Source organism: Gadus macrocephalus, chromosome 4 (assembly GCF_031168955.1).
Source record: "Gadus macrocephalus chromosome 4, ASM3116895v1".
Lineage (NCBI taxonomy): Eukaryota > Metazoa > Chordata > Actinopteri > Gadiformes > Gadidae > Gadus > Gadus macrocephalus.
Window position 1 is genome coordinate 6,990,813 of NC_082385.1, and position 12,175 is coordinate 7,002,987.

The window sequence follows — 12,175 nt, forward strand, 5'->3', positions numbered from 1 at the left end:
CATAAGTTAGCTCCATTTTCATAGCCTCATGGGACCATCCTGATCTTGCACGTTCTCATTGTGAGAAAAAAGGACTTTAGTGTTGCAGGAAAAGGCGACTTACACAATGATTCCTCGCCTGGAATTAATCCTTTAAAACTGCCTCCCTCAGATGTTTAAAAAAAGATGTTCTGTCTGTTCTGCGTTATGAAAAAAAGCTGTGTAGATGAATGCATTGTTTTCTTCGTACCAAGGTGCTTAAAAAGACCACTCAAATGATAGTGGCAGAAATCCTGCCATTTACGCATGCATGTGTGTTTCTATACGCATGTGCTTGAGTTTTTGCATGTGTGCTTTACACGCAGCATTGAATAAGTCTAATGCTACTCTGATGTACACTCAGGGTGCACTCACAGTTGGCCATCTGGCCGTGGCCATGGCCGTTTTCACACCGTGCTCAAATCTGCCAGTGTGAGTGTGGCCAGTCTGGCCAGGCCAGGTCAACTTGGCCACTTGGGAGAGGTGTGCTGCTACGGCACGGGCCGCCACGGTACAGATGCTAATGAGCCGACACGCGCACACGCACGGCTACGCAACCTGAGCTGGATGACGTTTCGTCCATGCGACGACCATGAACATAATAAAGGCGACGAGCCTTCTTTCCCATTAAACGGTAAACATGGCGTCAAGTGGTTCAACTGTTGGTTCACGTTGGTCCCATAGAGAAGTCGAGTGTCTGTTAGCCATTTGGGCAGACGATAAGCAACAGACTCAGCAAAGTGCAAACTGTGTTCTCTGTGTTGTTGTCCATTGTTGTTAAAACTCTGACTGGCGGCAGACTTTATTATGGTCCATGCAGCGGACGCTTGGTGAGGACGTGTTACGACGTGATGACGTATGTACAAGAGCCTACCGTGGCCAGGCCACAGTTGCGACGGCCAACGGCCACGGCCAGATGGCCTAGTGTGAGTGCAGGCCAGAGAACAATGGGGCCAGTTGAGCACGGTTAGGTGTGAAAACGGCCAACGGCCACGGCCAGATGGCCTAGTGTGAGTGCACCCTCACTCTCCATTCACTTATTTACTTTTTTTGCGTCTTTTCTTTCAATTCCGATGAATCGGAATCTAAAATGAATGTCGACTTCAAAAAACCCAGTTATTACCCAACACATGTCCCATATGACATAGTCCCTGACTCAATTCTACCAACCCAATCAATAAATTGGATCCAATTAATGTGATTCTTAAAGATATTCACGACACGAGAGGAAACCGTCTCCTTCTGCAGTGGCCCTTTTCAGTCGCATAAGCTTATCTGTCCCGGTAATTAATGAACAGATTGGTGTGTTCGTGAGAAATGGTTTGGAGCTGGGTCTCATGAGTCCGCCAGGGAAACCATCTCCCGTTTACACAGCTCCTGAGTGATGAAGCAGAAAGCTCCAGTCAGCAGCTCTTCTTCGCTCATCCTCTCCCTCTTTCTGGTTTTCTCACTCTTGCTCTGGGTCTCGCTCTCTCTCTCTCTCTCTCTGAGGTCAGATAGGGTTGATTTAGACTTGTGAGACCACACCCGATCTCGTAAGTTCACACTTTGCTTCTCTCTGCAGATTGCTCTGCCCCTCGATCCTGCTGAGGGATGATTCCAAACATTTCAAAATGCTAGGACCAATCAGTGTGCAACTTGTTCATTATTTGCTGAAACTCCCTCCCCAAGCCCTGCCATTTAAAAAAAAAAAAACAATGGCATAGCCCGGCAAACATTTTTTATCAGAAATAGAATGACTGAGTAACGATGTTAAAAGATTAACAGCAATCTGCACGGAAGGCTTTTCTCAGATTAAATTATGGGTTTTGCTTTACTTCCAACCGGATTCGGCAAGAGCAAATAAAGCCAGAGCCTCACTCTGATTGGCTGGGGCTTTGTGAACAATGTAAGGACGCAGACGTTTGGAAATCAATCGCTGCCCCAGCCCAAGTCCAGAGTGGTATTGGACTTGGATACTGCGACAAGAAACTGTGGATATCCGGATGGCCTCATGAGGCTGGTGCTGACTCACTTCTCACATAGACGGCAAACTCCTAACCATTCCCCTCGGCCAAAATTATTTTATTTTGATTATTTATTCAGGAAGTGAGGAAAAAAGATTAAATCCAAAAACGTGTATAATATCTAGCCTTCTGAGACATCCCGATCTTGCAATTTCCCATTTCAGTTTCTAGCAGTCTGTTCTGGATCCCGGAGACCAGTTTTCTAAACCAGCGCTAGGGGAAGACGTTTAAGTTAATGAGTGACACAGTCTGCACACCGTCAAAAACAATGGTGGTTGTAGCAATGGACAGAACAATTGCAACAATTTTATCTGAAGAAGACAGAATAACAATGGCAAACATTAATTTGCACTGTAGGCTTCCCTTCCCTTAAAGATGATGTTTGCTTTTCTTCCGAAAGCAAAGAGTCATTTCAATTCAGCGTAAAGCCATGCCTATATTTGGGAATCATTTAAATGCTCAGACATTCACTGACAAAAGCTCCTTCCACTTTCTGTTTTAAAAGAGGCCAGACTGATCCTCGGCGACAGTTTCTAAACGTGTACTTTCGAGATCAGGATGGCGTGTCATCCACTTCTCCCTTTTGTTTTCCTAAACTTTCTTTTGTTCCACTTTCACTTTCACTTTCACTTTCACTTGCCTCCACGGTTTGCCCCGTCCCTTTGAACATGCAGTAAGGAGCCGTTGTGTTGACCCGTTTGTGGTGCAGGTGCGGTCCGACTACGAGCAGCTGAGGCGGACCTTTGTGCTCGTGAGGCGTGAGAGAGACGCAGCCCGGCAGGATAGGACCCACCTCCAAATCAAAGTAGAGAAACTGGAAGAGGTTCTGAAGGTGTGGTCTGCGTCTAAGACATTGCTGCTTTACGTTACTGTGTGCATCACCTTCTTAATACATCAACGTTTTAGTGTGGGGTTTAATATGACAAAACTGATGTCTTATTAAAACTCTCAAATGCACTATAAACTTAAATGCATTATAAACTTCCAAGCAATTATTTTTATGCATTGTAAATGAACAGCAGATATTAATTGCTTTTCACGGTTTTAAATACACTTTGGAGGTTTGCCCTCACAAAAACAGGACACTAATACAAAACAAGAGAGGCACATAAATCACAGCGTAAACTGTCATCGGTTTGTTGTCATTGTTTGGTCGTCTGTGATTAGAAACCGACTTCGTCATTACAAATCCCCCCCCATCTCAGTAGGGTTGTTTGTAGAGCTTATCGAGGAGAGAATTATACACTAAGAGCAACGGACCCACTTCTGAATACAACAGAACAAACGTGTCAAATTCTAATTGTGTATTGACTCTGATGATAGGAATAATGTATGCTGCCGAGAAATAACACCATCTTCTTTTGGTGGGGGGGGGGGGGGAGAAGCAGAGAAGAATGTAGGAGGAGAGAAGCTTGTGGCTTCAAAGTGCAAACAGCTGAATTGTGGTTTCAACAGGGATACAATCTGCTAATCAAAGGAACATTAGCACATCCCCTCCGCAGGAAAACAGGACACCAATCAGTGTATGTGTATTATCTCGAGGAGCTTACATTGCGTAACGTGATGCAGGCAATCAACCGAAAGGCTTGCATAGATTATTTACATCAATATCACATACTTTTTTTAATCGAGACATGGCCTCATTACTCTCATGAAAGTGATGCTACTCACGAAAGAGCCGTCATAACGGTCAACATTTTTGGCAAGATGTCAAATTTGAAAAAGTTTGCACATGTTTGGGAGAATATCTGGTTACAATTTATAATAAGGTGCCATAATAAATAGCAAACTAGTCATTACCTAACCCTTTGTTAATATTTGTTTTTTGTTAGTAAAATATCTATTTGGCGCAAGTTAATAGTTATTTTTCACTGACCACAGAGTGTCGCTGGTTAGGGTTAGGCTTAGGGTAGTGTGTAAGGGTTAGCGCTGTGTGTTATGGTTAGGGTTAGGGTTAGGGCCGTGTGTTAGGGTTAGGGCCGTGTGTTAGGGTTAGGGTTAGGGTTAGGGTCATGTGTTAGGGTTGGGTTAGGGTTATGCAAACAACTAATATGTAATTATGATGAAAAAACTATTAACTTGTGCCAAATAGATATTTTAGTAACAATTAACAAATATAAACAAAGGGTTAGGTAATGACTAGTTTGCTATTTATTATGGCACCTTATTATAAAGTGTTACCGAATATCTTTTGGCGAATATGTTGGCCGGTGTTCACCATGATACATCACAGGATATTTAAAGGCACGGCCAAAAAAAATGAAATGAATGAATTGAGGTCGGGCCAAGAGTTGATCAGTGCTCCATCTCAGCTCACCTTCTGCTAGCACAAAGGCTAAGTGGAAGAGGAACCCCTCTTTCCTGTCTTCACAGCGCAGTTCAACGTGTTCTTGAACAATGCAATTAGAGTCCCGACTGCATTAATGCCTTTAATTGCTTTCTTAAGCCGACAGAGGGTCATTCACCCTGTCTTAGTGGTCTGGTTAAGAACGACAATCAGACTGCCTTTGCTTTGTAAAAGCAACATCTGTGGTACAGACGTGTGTCCTGAGTGACGACCGCGTGAAGTTTTCTGCCTCTTGTGTCGTTAAGCTTGTTGATCACGCTGTGTGTGTGGCTCAACGTAAGTTAAGTTACCCACGGAAGTTCTGCAGCGAGAGAGAGAGAGGAGGGCTGTGGAGAGAGCGTCCAATTCTTCTTTTTATTATGCAAGGCAGCGGGACTCCTCCAAATCACTCCCCCAGCAAAAGAGGCTTTGCTCTTCCACTGTGACTGAGAGAGAGAGAGAGAGAGAGAGAGAGAGAGAGAGAGAGAAGAGAGAGAGAGAGAGAGAGAGAGAGAGAGAGAGAGAGAGAGAGACAGAGAGAGAGAGAGAGAGAGAGAGAGAGAGAGAGAGAGAGAGAGAGAGAGAGAGAGAGAGACAGAGAGAGAGAGAGAGAGACAGACAGAGAGAGAGAGAGAGAGAGAGAGAGAGAGAGAGAGAGAGAGAGACAGAGAGAGAGAGAGAGAGAGAGAGAGTGAGAGAGAGAGAGAAAGAGAGAATGATGACTGTCAGAGCTTCCAAAGCTCCTTTTAAAAAAAATATTCTTAAGCCCCTCTGTGAAACATCGCAGGGTTATAAGTGTGTTCCTCAGTGATGTGACAGCTGGCATAAGCCCTGCAGATAGGGGCCGCCACGCACTCATGACTTGGCTAGTTTGGAGAATGATGTTGATTCTGTGCGTGTGCCACGGCTGGCAGGTAGTTGATGAGTGGAATTAGGGCCTCGCTCGTGTGGTGTGGGAGACATCGTAAAACATTTGGTAGCGCTTTGGAATAACTGCAACTTTGAAGCATTAATAAATCATAATCAGTTATAAATTATTGACAAAATAATGAGATAATGGTTAATAATTTCATCTAGAAAAGGTGAGTTGGTAATTCTACTAATACTATTTTCTAATTATCTTAATAATTATTCATAACTGATTATTAATAGCTTACTAATGAGAATCAATGGGGTTAGGGTTAGAATAATGCTGCATAAATGAGGATTGTTACTTCTGCTTTATTAATTGTTAAAAGTTGCAGTTGTATTAAAGTGCTACCAAACATTTGAATTAAGTTGACGATGACAGATATCTGTTCAATGGATATACACAATGGAGGCTAGCACACTGAGGTGATTGTGTGTGTTCATTCTAACTAACCTCCCGGAGACTAAAGCCTTGGTCTCTCGTCTCAGAGACTAGAGCCATGGTCCCTGGTACCTCAGACTAGAACCATGCTCCCTGGTACCTCAGACTAGAACCATGGTCCCTGGTACCTCAGACCACAGCCTTGGTCCCTGGTACCTCAGACTAGAACCATGGTCCCTGGTACCTCAGACTAGAGCCCTGGTCCCTGGTACCTCAGACCAGACCTTTGGTTCCTGGTACCTCAGACCGGAGCCTTGCTCAGATAGATAGTGTCGCTTGCATCCCGTTTCTCCTCACAAGTCCCAAGGCCCGTCGTTTTAACCAAACGCTGTGTTTTCCTGTCTTCATCCCATGCTCCAGCAAATGCACGATGTCGCAAAGGAGAGACAGCGGCTGCAGGTAGAGCATGAGCGAGCCCTGGAGCTCCTGCACGGCAAGCAGAGGGAGATTGATTTACTGCAAAGGTTTACTGCAAAGGGTAAGAGCCAAAACCAACATGAGCTAAGCTAACATATAGAGGATGTTCGTGTTTGAATGATTCCATAGTAGCAGCGCAGGGCGTTTGGGACGAAAGCTCTGATGCAAGTCACCCTCACTGAAGACCCTTGCAAATATCATGGCAAATAATCTTGAGGAAGGTGATCCATCTTAGCCAAGTGTCACTGTCTCTCGGGTGAAAGGCACATTCTGGTTTTGCATAGAAGCGTACGATAATGAATAATGCTGTGAAAAAAAGTATGGATGGACCTCGCTCATCCCCTGCGTCACACGAACCTGTGCACTTTAATTGCATAGAGAACACTTCAATAACTTTGCCAAGATTGCTGGTAAAATGTATTCAAAACCTTGCATCCAATATGCTACTCTAAGATCAACATCAAGATCAAAATGAAACATGGGCCAAATAGGACCTGCGTGAAGTTGCACCCCATGTGTAAAAAAACCATGTAAAACTATTTCAGATCGTTTGTGCTTCGTTTGTGCACGTTTGTGCACGACAAAGGAAAATGTGTGCTCATACCGTTTTTGAGATATCAAACATTACATTTTGTAAACATATGACGTCACTCAGCACCCCAATATTGTCCGAATCGTTTCAAATGTGTCTCAATCATTTGTGCATCGTTTTGTGCACGTTAGTGCACGACAAATAAACATTTGTGCTCTTTTAATTTTTAAGTTATTAAGGTTTCATTTTTTTCACTCAGCACCCCAATAATGTCAGAATTGGTTCAAATTGGTCTCATTCGTTTGTGCATCGTTTGTGCACGTTTGTGGCACGACAAATAAACATTTGTGCTCTTTTAATTTTTAAGTTATTAAGGTTTTCAATTTTTTTCACTCAGCACCCCAATAATGTCAGAATTGGTTCAAATTGGTCTCATTCGTATGTGCATCGTTTGTGCACGTTGAAGTTGAGACACATTTGCACCGATTCGGACAATATTGGGGTGCTGAGTGACGTCATATGTTTACAAAATGTCATGTTTGATATCTCAAACGGTATGAGCACAAATGTTCATTTGTCGTGCACAAACGTGCACAAACGATGCACAAACGAATGAGACCAAGTTGAACCAATTGCTGACTTGTATGGGGTGCTGAGTGAGAAATAAAATTAAACCTTAATAACTTAAAAATTAACAGAGCACCAATGTTTATTTGTCGTGCACAAACGTGCACAAACGATGCACAACACGAAATGAGACCAATTTGAACCAATTCTGACATTATTGGGGTGCTGAGTGAATAAATGAAACCTTAATACATAAAAATTAAAAAAGCACAAATGTTTATTAGTGTCGTGCACAAACGTGCACAAACGATGCACACAATGATTGAGACACATTTGAACCGATTCGGACATATTGGGGTGCTGAGTGCGTCTATGTACAATGTATGTTTGTATCTCACAACGTGTACTAGATCTCAAAACGGTACTTAGGACACAATTTCATTGTCGTGCACAAACGCCAAACGACACACACGATCTGAAAATAGTTTTACATGTTTTTTTTACACATGGGGGTGCCAACTTCACGCAGGTGCCAAATCCTGACATCAAATTCAATCGTTTTTGTTTACTTTCTCCAATTTTAACAGTTCAGGAAAAATCGACCTGTTCTACATTCCTAGAAAAAGGTATATTAAACTGTAGCTATATATAGTAGATATAGTATCCTATCTTTGTAGAAGCTGCATGCTGTTCTACAAAGTTTCCAGGGTTGTGGTTAACAACCCTCACCTTCAAACCCATTATTTGGTTCCTCGTTTGGCCCATAGGTAGCTTGGGCCAACTAGAGACCCTTGAGTTGGGAGTGCTCTACGTGCGTGACACTACAATGCAGTTTGCTCCTACTGCTGTACGGGGCCCTGTCCTGCTTCTATTGTTAATCCCATCTGAATATGTCTGCTCAAGCACTGTAGCTTCTGATGATCTTGTGATTCGTCTGACTACTGTGCTGACAGTCGTGTGTCTGCCTGGCTCAGCTCACCTGACCGCAGTGTCAACCGTCGCTCTGTGTGTGTGTGTGTTGCTGTGTTCGTCTGTGTCTCCCACAGGCTCCACTCGAAGCAGACCACGAACTTGAAGGAGCAGTGCATCTGCTAGAGGTCGTCTATAAAGGACTCCTGATGTAATTACGTGGATACAATGGTGCCTCTGTAACCACCATGTGTTTGCTGCCTTGTTTAACCTCATGCACCAAAGATGGTTAATCCACCTCAAATAGGACCAGTTTGATGATGTTGATCAGTTTACCCAAAAGGCCTGATTGTAAGATACGTTCAGATAGGATTAAAGCGACAAAAACAACAACATCATCAATACAAAATAAACTTAATTTATTTCATATGCTAGATGAGGACAGAATTTGGAAAAAATGAAGAGCCAGATCTTTGAGCCATTATTAGGTGTCATAATCCTTCAGTTTAGCCTAGCTCCGTTAAGCTGTCCTGAGCACGATACCACTGCTCACACAGCTCTTCTACATCCCGCTCACCATGTCTGTGGCCGGATCTGTGATAACCGCCTGACTGGCGTTGATCGACCGTCGCCGCAAACAAAATCAAACATCCGTCACGACCGCAGTCGGCCATAAAAGGTCTGCGTACAGCTCCTATCTCCTTTCCCAGAGTAAGGGCTTTGTGTCCACAGCTACGCCCACCGTTCCAAAGTTGAAGTAGGAAGTCAGAGAGGAGGGGCATGTCTAGCTTTTGGAGTTCCTCTGCAACAAGATATTTTTTGCATAGGCTCTGCACTATTTTTCCGACGCTGTGGATTATATGGCTCCTGCCATGCACTGCTGGCACAATTATGTTATCAGCTGCCTCTGGCTGGCTAGTCTACGCAGAGGGTAGCCTTGTGTCAGCAGTGCATTACCATTTGTGTTTGTAGACAAACGACAATCTTACGGTGTTGTTACTGGCACTTTTTGAATTAGAGACTATTCGGAACACCTTGGAAATCTTTAGAAAGGAATTGAAAGTGTATTCCCCTCACATTCACAAGAGTTAGGCCAGTGTTCCTCTGCAAGGCAAGGGAAGCGGCTAACAGGAAGCGAATGCTAACGCAGTGGAAACCCCCTCTGGTTGCACAATGATGAATTTAGCATAAAACAACTGGTCCAAGTCAGAAGACATGCAAACGCCGATCTACAAATACCTTGCCGTATCCCTTTAAGTAATAACAAATCAGGGGAACATTCAAAAATACCCCTTTCCGCCCCCAAAAACAATAAATTAAATGAATTAGGCCATTATGCAGCAGAAAGAACATAAAATCCACTCAAACAAGGCCATTGCAAAGAAAAAAACAAAAGGCACTATCATCCAGTGGCACTGTCTCGTCAGCTGGCCACCTCGCGGGGCGAGGGAGCCGGTACTATTCTAGTCCCTGTTTCTAAAATAAGACTGTCATTAAGTCCCGCGTCCGAGGCCCTTTGACGTCACCACACGGGGACACCGGCCGCGGGGGGTAGGTGTGGACGTGTGGCGCTTCGTGATTGGCATCGCTCCCCTCGCCCTCTCTACTTGCTGCTCGGGGGGTTTACCAACGCTGTCGACGGAAGTGCTTAAAACCAGAGAGTTAAATTCAACACCAGTCCGTATAGTCCACCGGGGCTTACACTGAACGTCCATTGTCCGATCACATGGCTGAACACGAAGGGAAAGGGAGGCGATGCCAAATCGCGGAAGCACGGGTATGGTCGGGATGGGTCATAAAGGTGACCTATTATACCGAAAATCTGTAAAATCAGAGACCAGAACTAGATAATTTAATTGTGAGCAGTGCAGTTAACCTCTCTCTCTATATATATATATTGTTTAAAGGTCCCATGACATGCCACCAGGTTTGAATGTGATTAGCCGTTACGAGCCGCCAAGAAAATCCGCCTCTTCAGACATCACATGTGGGCGTGTCCACCTAGATGTATGACGGATAGATGAGCAACGTTTGCTACAGTCCACTGGGTAGGCTGGTAGACGGATCTATCCAGCACACATCTAGGCGGACACACTCACTTGTGATGTCAGTGGAGGCAGATTTGCAAAATGGCTTGTAACGGCTAATCACGCTCACACCTGGTGGTATAATATGTCACCTTTAATTCAACACCAGTCCGTACGGTCTGCTAGTACTCACTGAATGTCGATTGTCCACTCACATGGCTGAACTCGAAGGGAATGGGAGGCCATGCCAAATTGCGCTAGCACGTGTATGGTCGGCTGGTGTCATCTATTTTAGCATTTTGCTGAGCGTTGTACGTCCTTCTGCATCAGACGTGTAACAGCTCTCATTGATCAGAGTCGTACGCTACGCTACAGCGCTGCACGACGCAACACAACGCTTTCCTCCTTAGTCTAGCAGGGGGGGTTAGAGAAGAATTATATCAGTGCTTCATCTACTCCAGAGCGTTTTCTACTCCGCTTTAAATCTCTTGTCATCATCAAAACGGACGGGAAGAGAGAGGTAGAGCTATAGATTGGAAGAGAGCGATATATGGAGAGTGAGAGATGGAGTGATAGAGAGAGAGAGAGAGAGAGAGAGAGAGAGAGAGAGAGAGAGAGAGAGAGAGAGAGAGAGAAAGATAAAGAGAGAGAGGGAGAGATGGAGAGAGGGAGAGGGATAGATTGGAACAGAGCGATATATGGAGAGGAAGAGAGAGAGAGAGCGAGAGAGAGAAAGAGATAGTGATTGAGAGATGGAGAGAGAGGAATAGATTGGAAGAGAGCGATATATGGAGAGGGAGATGGAGAGAGAGAGAGAGAGAGAGAACGAGAGAGAGAGAGAGTGAGAGATGGGGAGATTAGGAGAGATGGAGAGGGAGTAGCCTGTTAAACCGAGTTCAAGTAAGGTCAAATTATTTTCCATCTCCAGCGCATTAACGAGATTTCCTGAGGAAAAGAAGCCTTAGAGAATGACCAGGCCTAACTTGGAGGAAACCTAGGAACACAGTCAGCATAAACAGAACAGTCCGGAAGTTAATCTTCACAGGAATACTAGAAATGCACAATATTTACTAGATTACTTTTACCGGAATTTTACCGGAAACATTTGGAACAGAAAACGTTTGACTATACATGTACATTTACATATGCCTATATTGAATTGATGCTTGAGATAGTATACATATATGTGTTCTCTTAATTTGCACATGATACAAACACACACACACTGTACACACACACACACACACACACACACACACACACACACACACACACACACACACACACACACACACACAAACAACCCATTGTCTTTCTGTTCTCGAGCCATTATAAATAAGAAATGGCTTTCTGTGAAGGGCTGCTTATTATTCCCAATAACATTCTCCACAACGTCCATCTTCCGGGCTGAGTCAGCAGATTTCCAAAGTGTGCTACCTTCCTCAGAGAGAAAGATGGAGAGACAGAAAGGGTGAGAGAGGGAGAGAGAGAGCAACAATAACTCTCGCTCTCCCCGAAGTCGTATGCACAGAGTAGCTGTGGGGCGCCTCACTCTGCTAGCCACCGTGCTAGCCGCCGTGCTAGCCGCCGTGCTAGCCGCCGCTTGTCAACCTAAATCACACTGAGGGCCGCTAGCATAATATCTGTAATGTATATGACTTTCCCCAGCATTATAACTCCACGCCTTGTTCAGCAGCCTTATCAAAAGCTGCAGTGCCGTTGCATAGGGACGACCCCGCACCAAGACCTCCCTCGTATCTTTGCGCTCTGATTGGACACTGAGGCTTTGGATCAAACGAGCACCACATGGATATTAAAATGGCTCGTTAGGGATCCGGTCCTAATTGCATCCTAATTGATTAGACGATGAACGGGTAGGTGGATCTACACATCGACATGATAGGCAGTAGAGAACAAAAGCTCTGCTCCCAGCTCAAAGCTGTGGTTTGCATTTGAATGAACCCTTCCCTGCCGTGACTGACTGACTCTCTCTCTCTCTCTCTCTCTCTCTCTCTCTCTCTC

At 44.4% G+C, this 12,175-nt stretch overlaps 1 protein-coding gene across 5 annotated transcripts in view; it reads left to right on the forward strand.

Moving 5' to 3' along the window:
• LOC132455800 (RIMS-binding protein 2-like) overlaps nucleotides 1–12,175 on the forward strand; it is a 75,928-nt gene that overhangs the window by 36,248 nt on the left and 27,505 nt on the right. For 4 of the 5 annotated variants that reach the window (XM_060049768.1, XM_060049767.1, XM_060049769.1 and 1 more), the window contains 3 exons: nucleotides 2,734–2,856; nucleotides 6,062–6,165; nucleotides 8,263–8,314. In XM_060049768.1, coding sequence (XP_059905751.1) covers nucleotides 2,734–2,856; nucleotides 6,062–6,165; nucleotides 8,263–8,314 — 279 coding nt within the window. The remainder of the gene's footprint in view (nucleotides 1–2,733; nucleotides 2,857–6,061; nucleotides 6,166–8,262; nucleotides 8,315–12,175) is intronic. The other variant, XM_060049772.1, reaches the window with a different exon arrangement.